The following is a 16,816-nucleotide window of genomic DNA, read 5'->3' on the forward strand; positions in this document are numbered from 1 at the left end:
CACCACCACACACCTACGAGGCACCAGAGTCAGACAACACACCACCACACACCTACAAGGCACCATGGTCAGACAACACACCACCACCACACACCTACGAGGCACCAGAGTCAGACAACACACCACCACCACACACCTACGAGGCACCAGAGTCAGACAACACACCACCACACACCTACGAGGCACCAGAGTCAGACAACACACCACCACCACACACCTACGAGGCACCAGAGTCAGACAACACACCACCACCACACACCTACGAGGCACCAGAGTCAGACAACACACCACCACCACACACCTACGAGGCACCAGAGTCAGACAACACACCACCACCACACACCTACGAGGCACCAGAGTCAGACAACACACCACCACCACACACCTACGAGGCACCAGAGTCAGACAACACACCACCACCACACACCTACGAGGCACCAGAGTCAGACAACACACCACCACCACACACCTACGAGGCACCAGAGTCAGACAACACACCACCACACACCTACGAGGCACCAGAGTCAGACAACACACCACCACACACCTACGAGGCACCAGAGTCAGACAACACACCACCACCACACCTACGAGGCACCAGAGTCAGACAACACACCACCACCACACCTACGAGGCACCAGAGTCAGACAACACACCACCACACACCTACGAGGCACCAGAGTCAGACAACACACCACCACCACACCTACGAGGCACCAGAGTCAGACAACACACCACCACACACCTACGAGGCACCAGAGTCAGACAACACACCACCACCACACCTACGAGGCACCAGAGTCAGACAACACACCACCACCACACACCTACGAGGCACCAGAGTCAGACAACACACCACCACACACCTACGAGGCACCAGAGTCAGACAACACACCACCACACACCTACGAGGCACCAGAGTCAGACAACACACCACCACACACCTACGAGGCACCAGAGTCAGACAACACACCACCACACACCTACGAGGCACCAGAGTCAGACAACACACCACCACCACACCTACGAGGCACCAGAGTCAGACAACACACCACCACCACACCTACGAGGCACCAGAGTCAGACAACACACCACCACACACCTACGAGGCACCAGAGTCAGACAACACACCACCACCACACCTACGAGGCACCAGAGTCAGACAACACACCACCACACACCTACGAGGCACCAGAGTCAGACAACACACCACCACCACACCTACGAGGCACCAGAGTCAGACAACACACCACCACCACACACCTACGAGGCACCAGAGTCAGACAACACACCACCACCACACACCTACGAGGCACCAGAGTCAGACAACACACCACCACACACCTACGAGGCACCAGAGTCAGACAACACACCACCACACACCTACGAGGCACCAGAGTCAGACAACACACCACCACACACCTACGAGGCACCAGAGTCAGACAACACACCACCACCACACACCTACGAGGCACCAGAGTCAGACAACACACCACCACCACACACCTACGAGGCACCAGAGTCAGACAACACACCACCACCACACACCTACGAGGCACCAGAGTCAGACAACACACCACCACCACACACCTACGAGGCACCAGAGTCAGACAACACACCACCACCACACACCTACGAGGCACCAGAGTCAGACAACACACCACCACCACACCTACGAGGCACCAGAGTCAGACAACACACCACCACCACACACCTACGAGGCACCAGAGTCAGACAACACACCACCACACACCTACGAGGCACCAGAGTCAGACAACACACCACCACACACCTACGAGGCACCAGAGTCAGACAACACACCACCACCACACACCTACGAGGCACCAGAGTCAGACAACACACCACCACCACACACCTACGAGGCACCAGAGTCAGACAACACACCACCACCACACACCTACGAGGCACCAGAGTCAGACAACACACCACCACCACACACCTACGAGGCACCAGAGTCAGACAACACACCACCACACACCTACGAGGCACCAGTCAGACAACACACCACCGCCACACACCTACGAGGCACCAGAGTCAGACAACACACCACCACACACCTACGAGGCACCAGAGTCAGACAACACACCACCACCACACACCTACGAGGCACCAGAGTCAGACAACACACCACCACCACACACCTACGAGGCACCAGAGTCAGACAACACACCACCACCACACACCTACGAGGCACCAGAGTCAGACAACACACCACCACCACACACCTACGAGGCACCAGAGTCAGACAACACACCACCACACACCTACGAGGCACCAGTCAGACAACACACCACCGCCACACACCTACGAGGCACCAGAGTCAGACAACACACCACCACCACACACCTACGAGGCACCAGAGTCAGACAACACACCACAAGCAACTTATAAACAATCCCCTCCCAAGGAGCCCCGACCCCCTTACAAGCAACACCCACACGTGAGAATGTAAACAAACACCACGTGGTCCTTCCAACTTAAACGCCAAGTTAAAGACAATCTAGAGCCCCCCCCTCCCACACCTGTTAGTGCTTGTACCAGGTGTGTAGTGAAGCCCCCGGGGTGGGGGGGGGGGAACAAGCCGGTGAAGCTGTACTGACCTGCTATAGTGAAGCGGTCCATATAATTGATGAGGTTAACGAAGCAGAGAATAGCGACGGTGACGGCCTGTCCTTTAGTGACCCTGGGGGCGTGACCCTCGGGGTCAGGGGTGATGGTGGTCACTACCACCACCGTCGGCCCCTCGGGGATCAGTTCCTGGTGGGACAGGTTGCTGCGGAGTCCTTCGGCCTCCATGTCACTCACGGTTTCAAGCTTAAGCGAATCCCGCTTCTGTATATTGTAGGGCGGCATTAATGTCGGTGGGCCCACACACACAAGCCCAGTCACTCGCGAGCCACGGAGACGGCGTGACCGGCCCCTGTGATGTCTACCAGACGACTGGCGGGCCGGGGGAGGTGACCGGCAGTGTCAGGTGGCGCCACTGTCAGTGTTCCTGGCCAGCTGCTGCTTCCCTCCCCGCCACCCGTCCTCTTGTCCCCGCCAGGCTTGGTGTTATCCCCGCCGTGCCTCTTGTCGCCCCTGTCATGCCTCTTGTCGCCCCTGTCATGCCTCTTGTCGCCCCTGCCACGTATTCTGTCGCCCCTGCCATGCCTTCTGTCGTCCCCGCCATGCCTCATGTCGCCCCTGTCATGCCTCTTGTCGCCCCTGCCATGCTTCATGTCGCCCCTGCCATGCCTCATGTCGCCCCTGCCATGCCTTCTGTCGTCCCCGCCATGCCTCATGTCGCCCCTGTCATGCCTCTTGTCGCCCCTGTCACGTCTTCTCTCGCCCCTGCCATGTCTTCTGTTGTCCCTGCCACGCCTCATGTCGCCCCTGTGACGCATTCTGTTGCCCCTGTCACGCCTTCTGTCTCCCCCGCCATGCCTCATGTTGCCCCTGTCATGCCTCTTGTCGCCCCTGTCATGCCTCTTGTCACCCCTGTCATGCCTCATGTCGCCCCTGCCACGTCTTCTGTCGCCCTTGCCATGCCTCATGTCGTCTCTGCCATGCCTCATGTCGCCCCAGCCACGTATTCTGTCGCCCCTGCCACGTCTTCTGTCGCCCCTGCCATGCCTCATGTCGCCCCTGCGTTCCTCATCGCCGCCCCACCTGTAGCCACTAACACGCCCACTACGCCACCTGTAGGCACTAACACGCCCACCACGCCACATGTAGCCACTAACACGCCCACCACGCCACCTGTAGCCACTAACACGCCCACCACGCCACCTGTAGCCACTAACACGCCCACCACGCCACCTGTAGCCACTAACACGCCCACCACGCCACCTGTAGCCACTAACACGCCCCACCACGCCACCTGTAGCCACTAACACGCCCCCACCACGCCACCTGTAGCCACTAACACGCCCACTACGCCACCTGTAGCCACTAACACGCCCACCACGCCACCTGTAGCCACTAACACGCCCACTACGCCACCTGTAGCCACTAACACCCCCACTACGCCACCTGTAGCCACTAACACGCCCACCACGCCACCTGTAGCCACTAACACGCCCCACCACGCCACCTGTAGCCACTAACACGCCCACTACGTCACCTGTAGCCACTAACACGCCCCCACCACGCCACCTGTAGCCACTAACACGCCCCCACCACGCCACCTGTAGCCACTAACACCCCCACTACGCCACCTGTAGCCACTAACACGCCCACCACGCCACCTGTAGCCACTAACACGCCCCCACCACGCCACCTGTAGCCACTAACACGCCCACCACCACGCCACCTGTAGCCACTAACACGCCCACCACCACGCCACCTGTAGCCACTAACACGCCCACCACCACGCCACCTGTAGCCACTAACACGCCACCTGTAGCCACTAACACCCCCACCATGCACCTGTAGCCACTAACACGCCCACCACCACGCCACCTGTAGCCACTAACACGCCCACCACCACGCCACCTGTAGCCACTAACACGCCCACCACCACGCCACCTGTAGTCACTAACACGCCCACCACGCCACCTGTAGCCACTAACACGCCCACCACGCCACCTGTAGCCACTAACACGCCCCCACCGCGCCACCTGTAGCCACTAACACGCCCACCACCACGCCACCTGTAGCCACTAACACGCCACCTGTAGCCACTAACACGCCACCTGTAGCCACTAACACGCCACCTGTAGCCACTAACACGCCACCTGTAGCCACTAACACGCCCACCACGCCACCTGTAGGCACTAACACCCACGCCACCTGTAGCCACTAACACGCCCACCACGCCACCTGTAGCCACTAACACGCCCAATACGCCACCTGTAGCCACTAACACGCCCACCACCACGCCACCTGTAGCCACTAACACGCCCACCACCACGCCACCTGTAGCCACTAACACGCCCACCACCACGCCACCTGTAGCCACTAACACGCCCACCACGCCACCTGCAGCCACTAACACGCCCACCACGCCACCTGTAGCCACTAACACGCCCACCACGCCACCTGTAGCCACTAACACGCCACCTGTAGCCACTAACACGCCCACCACGCCACCTGTAGCCACTAACACCACCACCACGCCACCTGTAGCCACTAACACGCCCACCACGCCACCTGTAGCCACTAACACGCCCCCACCACGCCACCTGTAGCCACTAACACCCCCACCACGCCACCTGTAGCCACTAACACGCCCCCACCACGCCACCTGTAGCCACTAACAACACCACCACGCCACCTGTAGCCACTAACACGCTACCTGTAGCCACTAACACCACCACCACGCCACCTGTAGCCACTAACATGCCCCCACCACGCCACCTGTAGCCACTAACACCACCACCACGCCACCTGTAGCCACTAACACGCCACCTGTAGCCACTAACACCACCACCACGCCACCTGTAGCCACTAACACGCCCACCACGCCACCTGTAGCCACTAACACCCCCACCACGCCACCTGTAGCCACTAACACGCCCCCACCACGCCACCTGTAGCCACTAACACCACCACCACGCCACCTGTAGCCACTAACACGCCCACCACGCCACCTGTAGCCACTAACACCACCACCACGCCACCTGTAGCCACTAACACGCCCACCACGCCACCTGTAGCCACTAACACCACCACCACGCCACCTGTAGCCACTAACACGCCCACCACGCCACCTGTAGCCACTAACACCCCCACCACGCCACCTGTAGCCACTAACACGCCCCCACCACGCCACCTGTAGCCACTAACACCACCACCACGCCACCTGTAGCCACTAACACGCCCACCACGCCACCTGTAGCCACTAACACCACCACCACGCCACCTGTAGCCACTAACACGCCCACCACGCCACCTGTAGCCACTAACACCACCACCACGCCACCTGTAGCCACTAACACGCCCACCACGCCACCTGTAGCCACTAACACCCCCACCACGCCACCTGTAGCCACTAACACCACCACCACGCCACCTGTAGCCACTAACACGCCACCTTCCCTTTGACACATTTTAAGACAAGATTACCAACCAATCAATTTATTTAACATATAGAAGTAGTGATACAGGATATGAATTATCTGTCGAGCTTAAAGTAGTGCAAGGCATTAATTATTAATTATTAATTGTTAACAATGAATTATCATTTAGAGACGAGCAGCAAGGTCGTCCCCAGTAACCCCGCCGGCCGCCTGGCGGGGAAGTTCTGCCGGGGAAAAATCCCCGCCACTCGGGGCGGTTCGGCCTCATTTCGATGGTTCTCTTTCATAGCTTTTATTATGGTTTCAAAGTTGACTCCTAAATTAACATCAAGCTCATGACGAATATTTAGAAGACATATTCTGGCTTGGTTTTTAATTTCTACGGCCATCTCCTTCTCTAGTGGGAGATAATTGACATTGTATTGAATAGGCCTACAGACTTCAGAAATGCATTTCCCTGTAACAGAAATAATAACACATATTAAGTATTTTCCTCTTCACATTACAGAAGCAAAAATTAGTATAAATTTATGTATTATTAACATATTGCTTAAAACCAAGTATATGGCTGAAAATACGCTTAAAATAAATAGGCCTACGCCTCCAATCAGCCCAAATCGTTCATATATCATTAAAAAACGAACTATAGGCAACATATAAGGAGCAAAAACGTAAAATAAGTTTAATATATAGAGGTGAAGGTGACAGAGGGCGGCGTGGGCGGCGTGTGGGCGGCCTAGAGGGCGGCCGCCCATTATGCAGCCCATATTCAAACCTCGCGCCTAATGACCGATGCATTGTGGGCCAAATCGTTAGGCTTAGGCCGTGGCGGACTATACCTATAGCCTGTTTGTGTTATTAATGTGTAATATAGGCGGGCGTGTGGGCGGCTGGGCGTGAGAGAGGCGGTGCAGCAGGCAGGTGAGTCGCCCTAGGCCTCCATAGGCCTAGACCCCGTTAGGCCTACGCTACACCCACCCAGTTAGGCTTAATGGCCTCGTAAACATCATAACAAGGAAGTTTTTGTGTAACAAGCGGCTGTGGTAGGCCTACAGGCGGCCTGGAGCAGGCCTACAGGCTGCTGGGTCCAGGGGGGGCAGGGGGGGGGGAGGTGTGCAGTTGCACATGCAGGAAGCAACACGACCATAGGCCTATGGGGCCGGCCATGATGGCGGTGTTGCTAGGGTGAGTAGGCCTACAGGGCGGGACCAGCCATCACCTAGGCCTCCCTGCACCTCCTCTGGCACGGTCATGGCCCCGCCGCTCCCTCAAGTACCTATAATCAACCATATAGTAAGCTCCACGGCTCCCTATATAGGCCTATAGCACTCACAAAACCTATAGGCCCATCATCATCCCCCTCCTATATATCCACCCCTATATATGCCTTTACTCTCCTCTAATACGCTTAATAAACCACTAATACAACTCCTAGATACATTAACCAGCGTCCACAGTGCCTATAATCAAGCTCCAGGGTGTCCATATAGGCCTATAATGCTCACAGAACCTATATACCCATCCCCCCCTCCTATATATCCACCCCTATATATGCCTCTAACACGCTTAATAAACCACTAATACAACTCTAGATACATTAATTGGCGTCTACAGTACCTATAATTAACCATATACTAAGCCCCAGGGCGCCTATAGTGCTCACAAATCCTATAGGCCCATCATCACCCCCCTCTTATATATGCCTTTACTCTCCTCTAATACCCTTAATAAACCACTAATACAACTCTTAGATACATTAACCAGCGTCCACAGTACTTATAATCAAGCTCCAGGGTGTCCATATAGGCCTATAGTGCTCACAAAACCTATATACCCATCCCCCCCCTATATATCCACCCCTATATATGCCTTTTTCTCTCCTCTAACACGCTTAATAAACCACTAATACAACTCCAGATACATTAACCAGCGTCCACAGTACCTATAATTAACCATATACTAAGCTCCAAGGCTCCTATATAGGCCTATAGTGCTCACAAAACCTATAGGCCCATCCCCCCCCTATATATCCACCCCTATATATGCCTCTAACACGCTTAATAAACCACTAATACAACTCTTAGATACATTAACCGGCGTCCACAGTACTGTACCAGGTATCAGAAGGCTGCTATATGTATTATAGTACATATATGACCCGTAAATCTCTAAATTAATTTAATTTTTATGTGTTTTTGAGTATTGTTGAGTGTTGCAATATGTGTGTGTAAGTTGCAGCCATGGGGGGCATAGCATAGGCCTATAGCATAGTGCATAGGCCTATAGGCCGGCTGTGTGAAGGGGGAGGGGGGGGGGAGGGTTGTCAATGAACCTGTAGCCTTGTGCTTGTAAGCTTTATATCATAACTTGCTATGATAACTTGCCATGATAACTTGCTATCATAACTTGCCATGATAACTTGCCATGATAACTTGCTATCATAACTTGCTATGTTCACTTATATCACTTCTATTCAGGCATAACTTTGTGGGGGGTGATTTTAACTTAGAGATAAGTTATTTCATGGAGCTATATAATCTGTATATTATTTTATGCATTTTCTTGTATTTTTTTAATTATGACAAGGCTGAATAACTTGATTATTTCCAGGTAAATTCAGGTAAAGTGTTGTAGGTAAGAAACCTCTGCTCTCAAGTTATGTACATGTATGTATGAGAATGTGTACATGTATATATAACATTAATAATGTTGTAACTAGCGTCAAAAATTGTTATTTGCTGAGCTAAACGAACTAGAGGGTTCAGTTCCTGAACCGATTATGTGCCTCTGTAACCCTTTACACCACCGCCCACGGGATGGGTATGGGGGGCATAATATAGAAAGAAATTGAATTGAAATTCTCAAGTTACTCTGCTTCATATATACTTCATATATACACTTCATATATACTTCATAGTATACTATACTGAAGTTACTGGGGAAGGCTGTTATTAGCATTATTACTTGTTTAAACCAATGTTATTTATTGTACAGTAAAATAATCCTGGTTAGATCCTATTTACAATGCTGGGTTTTATTGATTTTTGAAATTATTATTTATATTTATTTATATTTGCTGGAATTGCTGTGCATATTCGTGGCTTTAGGCATAGTATATACTAACTCTGTCTAGATATATAACATTCTGCTTGTAACTAATTTTGAATATATGTTCCTTTACCTGAATAAACATTTAGTATTTATTGATATAGATGAGTACACACTCAAATATTCTCCTGGAATATAATTGATATACTGTACTGTACTATATTAATTAGGAAGGTTAAAAGCAGCATTGATTTTTTTTATTTTGTGTGAATGGCATTGCAGTGATGGGTACCTACCTACCTACCTACCTTGAGGTGCTTCCGGGGCTTAGTGTCCCCGCGGCCCGGTCGTCGACCAGGCCTCCTGGTTGCTGGACTGATCAACCAGTAGCTGTAGATTCTATACACTGCACTCTAATATTGCTTTAAAATAAATGTTTATTCGGGTAAAGTACATACATACAAGAGGTGATACAAAAATTGATAGATTTATAGATATAGCTAGTACATACAATGCCTAAAGCCACTATTACGCAAAGCGTTTCGGGCAGGGAAAACATTAAAGGCTAAAACTTAATTTCTTCTGATGAGTTTTAGCATTCCTGGTGTGCATGAGGTGTTTCTTGTTCCTGTGCATGAGACGAGTTGTTCGTGTTATTGCCATGGCAATAATACTCAAATTGCGAAAAAAAACATACAAGTAGACTTCATTAGTAGATGTTTTACCTTTAAATTGTAATTTTGTTTCTCTACATCATTGCCAGCAGTTGATTTTCTTCACTTTCGAGGTCTCTTGCAGATTATTATAACCGTGATCTAAATATACCCGCTCCTTTGCTAAGATTTCTGTTGTCTTCTCTTGCCCTAAACCCGGAGTTCAGCTCAATTGGACTTGCTTTGGGTTCTTGCTGATAACATGGACTGTGCGTCTGGACCAGGTCAAGACTCCTTTGTATATAGATCCACCTTCACTTCCCAGCTGTGGTATGAAGTCCTGGCTGGCAGATAACTCTTTGGTTTTTCTTGGCCAAGTGACAACTTTTTTATCATACTCAGGTACATACTTGAGGGGTGAAGGGGGAATTATCAGGGGAATGTGCCTAGCCATTATTACTATATAGAAGTGGAAGGAACCTTCATTGGGTTTTCAGGTCTTTCTCTGGGTCTCTTTTTCGTCTTGGGTGTCAATAGTGCCCTGGTTATTCATGCCCTTCCTTGCTTAGCCTTTTGACATCTTCATTTAGGAATCCGAGTTCTGGCTTCCCTCTACTAAACTGAACGTCATCTGCTGGTTTTCCTTTAAACCTGCATGTGGTTAAAGAAGTTTTACCACCTTTCCATGACAATTATCCTTTTACCACTGCTGGGACTGAGTTGTATGTGTCCTGCTTTATTTGCTTCGTCCTTTTACTTTTGGGATTTTCAGAATTCAGTTCCATAAGCACGCTACTCCTTTATTTCTCTACAGAGGTCCATTACTTCAACTGGGGGGTGTTAAAGTCATTCCTTTTCCCTGATGAGGTGGACACTGAGTGTAGTCATGTTTCTAGCTGCTCGGGATTTAGGTCTTGGTGTAATTACCTAAGTAATTACCTTAGTGTAGTTACAGGATGAGAGCTGTGCTCGTGGTGTCCCGTCTCCCCAGCACTCTTTGTCATATACCGCTTTGAAATTACTTATGGTTTTGGCCTCCACCACCTTCTCACCTAACTTGTTCCAACTGTCTACCACTGTTTACAAAAGTGAATTTTCGTATTCTGTATTTCTCCGGCAGCTTTGTTTTGTTAGTTTAAATCTATGTGGTTCACATTCGGTGTGTATGTCAACTGTTCCTGTGATCTCCCTTTTATCCAATTTTGACAGTGGGTAGTGGACATGATCTCATATCCTTGGCTGTGTAAGAAGTTCGGTCACCCATATGTGGACCTGATTATTTCCACATTGAATTGGCAGCTTCCAGTCTATGTGGCACCTATTATGGAATCTCAGGCTGTTACAGTGGGCATCTTTTGCCTGGCCTGAGGTCATAGATTTAGAATTTAGTTCTTTACTCTGGCCCAGCTGCTTCTTCCAGTGATGATTGGACTGTAAAGCTTTGTGGGGTGTGTCCTACTTTTGGCTTCCATGTAGCTGGTTCAGTCGGGGTTTATGGTGTTTCTCGTATGTTTGGCTTCCATGTGGCTGGTTCAGTCGGGGTTTATGGTGTTTCTCGTATGTTTGGCTTCCATGTGGCTGGTTCAGTCGGGGTTTATGGTGTTTCTCGTATGTTTGGCTTCCATGTGGCTGGTTCAGTCGGGGTTTATGGTGTTTCTCGTATGTTTGGCTTCCATGTGGCTGGTTCAGTCGGGGTTTATGGTGTTTCTCGTATGTTTGGCTTCCATGTGGCTGGTTCAGTCCTTGTTTCTGGTGCTTCTCGTACTCTTGGCTTCTATGTGGCTGGTTTAGTCCTGAACCAGCCACAGCCGTAGTGGAGGGAGTTGACACTCCCTCTCTCTCTCTCTCTCTCTGGTTGTCCCTGATGTTCTCTCACTATTCAGCTGGCTTATGCTCCTCCGGAACCTTTTGGCTCATTGGATTGTGTCTTGGAGTTACCCTCCCCCCCTCTGTTGAGGACTCCTTTTCTAAGGTATCCTTTACTTTTCTTTTTTTCCTGGCTCTTGCTACCAGCTGTCATTTTGTGGAGTTTTTGACACTTCATTGTAAGTGTGGCTTTTGTTACTTCAGGCCCGGGTAATAGTTCTCTCTGATCATAACCTATCCTTAGTTTTTTGCTAAAAGGACGAACCTTTGCTCTTGGAGAAACCCTTGAGTTATTGACGCTGGGTTTGTCTGGCCAGAGTGACTCGTACACTCTACCCTGTGGCTGCTGTGTATTTGTATTTGCATGCTACTTGCACTGTTCTTATCGAGGCCTTGTTTATCAACCCTTTGTTTTGTGTATCATGGTCCAGGGCCTGGCATACCCAGCTTATGCACAAGATGGTTTATGTTGAGGCACCTGGCTGTTTAACCTTGTTCTCGTCTTGTGCTGAAGTTTGCTGCTCTGACTGCTTTCTTTACCAATACAGGATGTCTATGGTTAATATATGGGCTTCAGGCTTTTGCTGGCGGTTTTGTTCAAAGAGTAGTTTTGTTCCAGTCTTGGGTTATTTCAGTGGACCTACGGAATTATTCCTGGCATGTCCTCATCCACTTAAGGTTCAGAGATTGGCTTGGGGATTAGAGATAGGGTGCCTCGATTACTGCTTTCGGCTCTACCCTTATCTGGAGAGAGTCTCGAAAGTTCTTCTACTCCCCCCGAGGCCGGCTTAAGGCCAGGCTAGACTTGTGATAACTTGGTCCATCAGGCCGTTGCTTGTAGCTGACCGCATGTCCACATAACCACTACAACCCGGTTGGTCCTTGAAGAGGGCTTTTATACCCAGGAGATTTACCAGGTTGACTTGAGTTTAAAAAGGTCCACATTGAAGAAAAGGACCTTGGAGCCAAAATGCTTCATTCACTGAGAGTTGCACAACAAGTGGGAGCCGCAATAAAAAAGCTAACGAAGCCCCATGAATAATCAAGTGTACCTTTGACTTTAAGGGAAAGAAGGTAGTAATTCAGTTATATAAATCTCTGGTGTGCCCCCACTTGGATTATTGTATTCAAGCATGAAGACATCATCTTTAGAAAGACAGTTTCTTTGGAGAAAGTTCGACACCGGGCAACAAAAGTCATTCCAGAATTAAGTCATCTCCCATACCAGGAATGGCTGAGGGTCACAGGGCTAACAACACTACAGACATGATAAGACTGACCTTATTGAAACTTAAAACATTGGACAATTTGGAGGATGTTGATCCAGACATCTTTAAAAGGTCAGATGTAACACAAACAAGAAGCAACAGTTTCAAGCTCAACAAGCAACAATGTAGGACTGAAAACGAGTTGCTTTTTCACCCACGGGTTTTGAACCCATGGAACCGCTTAAGCGCCAAAGCTGTAAATGCCCAAACTGTTAAGTTTTAATATTCAGCTTGAAAAATAATCAGGACAATTTGGGGATCTTTGACAAGCCCTTCCTGTCCTTGTTGAGGCCACTAGAGTGTTAGTGGCTCTCAGATAATTTCAGGTACATTTTGGCCTACTTTGATGCCTGGCTTGTTTGGTCTTAACAGTCACTGAGCATATCTGCTAGTTATGGATTTGGTAATTTTTGAGCTGACCTTTAACATCTTGGTCAATCTTGGGCAGTCACAATTGGTGCTAGCTCATTTCTTTCCATTGTTGGGGTTTGGTTTGTCATGCCAGGATAGCATTCTCCTTCTCTTTAAGAAGCCGTCCTTGAAGCATTTGAATAGCAATACTTGCACTGATCTAGGGGTGGTTCTAGATAGAAAACTATCACCTGACGACCACATAAAGAACTTTGTGTGTGTGGAACCTGTGCTACGCTTTCCAATTTCAGAGACTTTTTAAATACATGGATGGTGAATACTAAAGAAATTGGTCAGAACTTTTGTGAGATCAAAGCTGGAATATGCAGCAGTTGTATGGTGCCCATATCTTAAGAAGTACATCAACAAACTGGAAAAGGTGCAAAGGCATGTAACTAAATGTTTCCCAAAACTGAAGGACAAGAACTACGAGAAGAGGTTAGAAGTGTTAAATATGCCGAAGCTAGAGGATAGAAGAAAAAAAGGTGATATCACTACATTCAAAGTAGTAATGAGAATCAACTAAATTTATAGGGAAGAATTAATGAGACCTGGAACTTCAAGAATAAGAGTTCATAGATTTAAACTAAACAAAGCAGCCAAAGAAATAAAGAAAAATTCACTTCAGCAAACTGAGTGGTAGACGGTTGGAACAAGTTAAGTGAGAAGGTGGTGGAGGCCAAAACCGTCAGTAGTTTCAAAGCATTATGTGACAAAGAGTACTGGGAAGACGGGACACCACGAGCATAGCTGTCATCCTGTAACTACACTTAGGTAATTACTGTGTTATATTACACATTGGAAGTACAGTACATAATTCATTTTGGTAATACTGTACAATGCAGTACCTCAATTAACATAGTTAAATATTGATTATTGATGTATAATAGAAGTGTCCCTGTTTATAAGTTTAGGCTACACAGCTTGTATTTTCATCACATATATTTCCATTTGTTTACTAAAAGCACAATATGAATACAATGTGAGAATAATGGATACTTTATCTTTTGCAATGAAATTGGCTTATTATTAATGTAAGTTTGCATCCACTGGGCTCGTGAAGCGTTACATCAGTCGTGTTCCAGCTGTGGCAACATCTGACTGGGCTCGTGAAGCATTACATCAGTCGTGTTCCAGCTGTGGCAACATCTGACTGGGCTCGTGAAGCGTTACATCAGTCGTGTTCCAGCTGTGGCAACATCTGACTGGGCTCGTGAAGCATTACATCAGTCGTGTTCCAGCTGTGGCAACATCTGACTGGGCTCGTGAAGCGTTACATCAGTCGTGTTCCAGCTGTGGCAACATCTGACTAGGCTCGTGAAGCATTACATCAGTCGTGTTCCAGCTGTGGCAACATCTGACTGGGCTCGTGAAGCGTTACATCAGTCGTGTTCCAGCTGTGGCAACATCTGACTGGGCTCGTGAAGCATTACATCAGTCGTGTTCCAGCTGTGGCAACATCTGACTGGGCTTGTGAAGCGTTACATCAGTCGTGTTCCAGCTGTGGCAACATCTGACTGGGCTCGTGAAGCATTACATCAGTCGTGTTCCAGCTGTGGCAACATCTGACTGGGCTCGTGAAGCGTTACATCAGTCGTGTTCCAGCTGTGGCAACATCTGACTGGGCTCGTGAAGCATTACATCAGTCGTGTTCCAGCTGTGGCAACATCTGACTGGGCTCGTGAAGCGTTACATCAGTCGTGTTCCAGCTGTGGCAACATCTGACTAGGCTCGTGAAGCATTACATCAGTCGTGTTCCAGCTGTGGCAACATCTGACTGGGCTCGTGAAGCGTTACATCAGTCGTGTTCCAGCTGTGGCAACATCTGACTGGGCTCGTGAAGCATTACATCAGTCGTGTTCCAGCTGTGGCAACATCTGACTGGGCTTGTGAAGCGTTACATCAGTCGTGTTCCAGCTGTGGCAACATCTGACTGGGCTCGTGAAGCATTACATCAGTCGTGTTCCAGCTGTGGCAACATCTGACTGGGCTCGTGAAGCATTACATCAGTCGTGTTCCAGCTGTGGCAACATCTGACTGGGCTCATGAAGCATTACATCAGTCGTGTTCCAGCTGTGGCAACATCTGACTGGGCTCGTGAAGTGTTACATCAGTCGTGTTCCAGCTGTGGCAACATCTGACTGGGCTTGTGAAGCATTACATCAGTCGTGTTCCAGCTGTGGCAACATCTGACTGGTCTTGTGAAGCATTACATCAGTCGTGTTCCAGCTGTGGCAACATCTGACTGGGTTCATGAAGCATTACATCAGACGTGTTCCAGCTGTGGCAACATCTGACTGGTCTTGTGAAGCTTTACATCAGTTGTGTTCCAGCTGTGGCAACATCTGACTGGGTTCATGAAGCATTACATCAGTCGTGTTCCAGCTGTGGCAACATCTGACTGGTCTTGTGAAGCTTTACATCAGTTGTGTTCCAGCTGTGGCAACATCTGACTGGGCTCGTGAAGCATTACATCAGTCGTGTTCCAGCTGTGGCAACATCTGACTGGGCTCGTGAAGCATTACCTCAGTCGTGTTCCAGCTGTGGCAACATCTGACTGGTCTTGTGAAGCTTTACATCAGTCGTGTTCCAGCTGTGGCAACATCTGACTGGTCTTGTGAAGCTTTACATCAGTTGTGTTCCAGCTGTGGCAACATCTGACTGGTCTTGTGAAGCTTTACATCAGTCATGTTCCAGCTGTGGCAACATCTGACTGGTCTTGTGAAGCTTTACATCAGTCGTATTCCAGCTGTGGCAACATCTGACTGGTCTTGTGAAGCTTTACATCAGTTGTGTTCCAGCTGTGGCAACATCTGACTGGGTTCATGAAGCATTACATCAGTCGTGTTCCAGCTGTGGCAACATCTGACTGGTCTTGTGAAGCTTTACATCAGTCGTGTTCCAGCTGTGGCAACATCTGACTGGGTTCATGAAGCATTACATCAGTCGTGTTCCAGCTGTGGCAACATCTGACTGGTCTTGTGAAGCTTTACATCAGTCGTGTTCCAGCTGTGGCAACATCTGACTGGTCTTGTGAAGCATTACATCAGTCGTGTTCCAGCTGTGGCAACATCTGACTGGTCTTGTGAAGCTTTACATCAGTCGTGTTCCAGCTGTGGCAACATCTGACTGGTCTTGTGAAGCTTTACATCAGTCGTGTTCCAGCTGTGGCAACATCTGACTGGTCTTGTGAAGCTTTACATCAGTCGTGTTCCAGCTGTGGCAACATCTGACTGGTCTTGTGAAGCGTTACATCAGTCGTGTTCCAGCTGTGGCAACATCTGACTGGGCTCGTGAAGTGTTACATCAGTCGTGTTCCAGCTGTGGCAACATCTGACTGGGCTCGTGAAGTGTTACATCAGTCGTGTTCCAGCTGTGGCAACATCTGACTGGGCTCGTGAAGTGTTACATCAGTCGTGTTCCAGCTGTGGCAACATCTGACTGGGCTCGTGAAGTGTTACATCAGTCGTGTTCCAGCTGTGGCAACATCTGACTGGGCTCGTGAAGTGTTACGTCAGTCGTGTTCCAGCTGTGGCAACATCTGACT

At 49.4% G+C, this 16,816-nt stretch overlaps 2 protein-coding genes and 1 long non-coding RNA gene across 8 annotated transcripts in view; 1 reads left to right on the plus strand and 2 right to left on the minus strand.

Moving 5' to 3' along the window:
- spin (Protein spinster) overlaps positions 1 to 3,001 on the minus strand; it is a 208,128-nt gene extending 205,127 nt beyond the window's left edge. For 4 of the 6 annotated variants that reach the window (XR_011222197.1, XR_011222196.1, XM_069301871.1 and 1 more), the window contains exon 1: positions 2,622 to 2,995. Coding sequence is in view for 4 of the 6 variants with exons in the window: in XM_069301871.1 (XP_069157972.1) it covers positions 2,622 to 2,874 (253 nt within the window). In the remaining 2 variants the exon portion in view is untranslated. Of the gene's footprint in view, positions 1 to 2,621 lie in introns of all 6 variants that reach the window. The other 2 variants (XM_069301873.1, XM_069301874.1) reach the window with 2 other exon arrangements.
- LOC138350673 (uncharacterized) overlaps positions 1 to 16,816 on the minus strand; it is a 395,852-nt gene that overhangs the window by 205,127 nt on the left and 173,909 nt on the right. The window lies entirely within an intron of this gene.
- LOC123770626 (uncharacterized) overlaps positions 12,821 to 16,816 on the plus strand; it is a 78,085-nt gene continuing 74,089 nt past the window's right edge. Inside the window, 1 exon segment of the mRNA XM_069301509.1 lies at positions 12,821 to 12,930. Coding sequence (XP_069157610.1) covers positions 12,821 to 12,930 — 110 coding nt within the window.

Source organism: Procambarus clarkii, chromosome 46 (assembly GCF_040958095.1).
Source record: "Procambarus clarkii isolate CNS0578487 chromosome 46, FALCON_Pclarkii_2.0, whole genome shotgun sequence".
In the NCBI taxonomy this organism is placed as follows: Eukaryota; Metazoa; Arthropoda; class Malacostraca; order Decapoda; family Cambaridae; genus Procambarus; species Procambarus clarkii.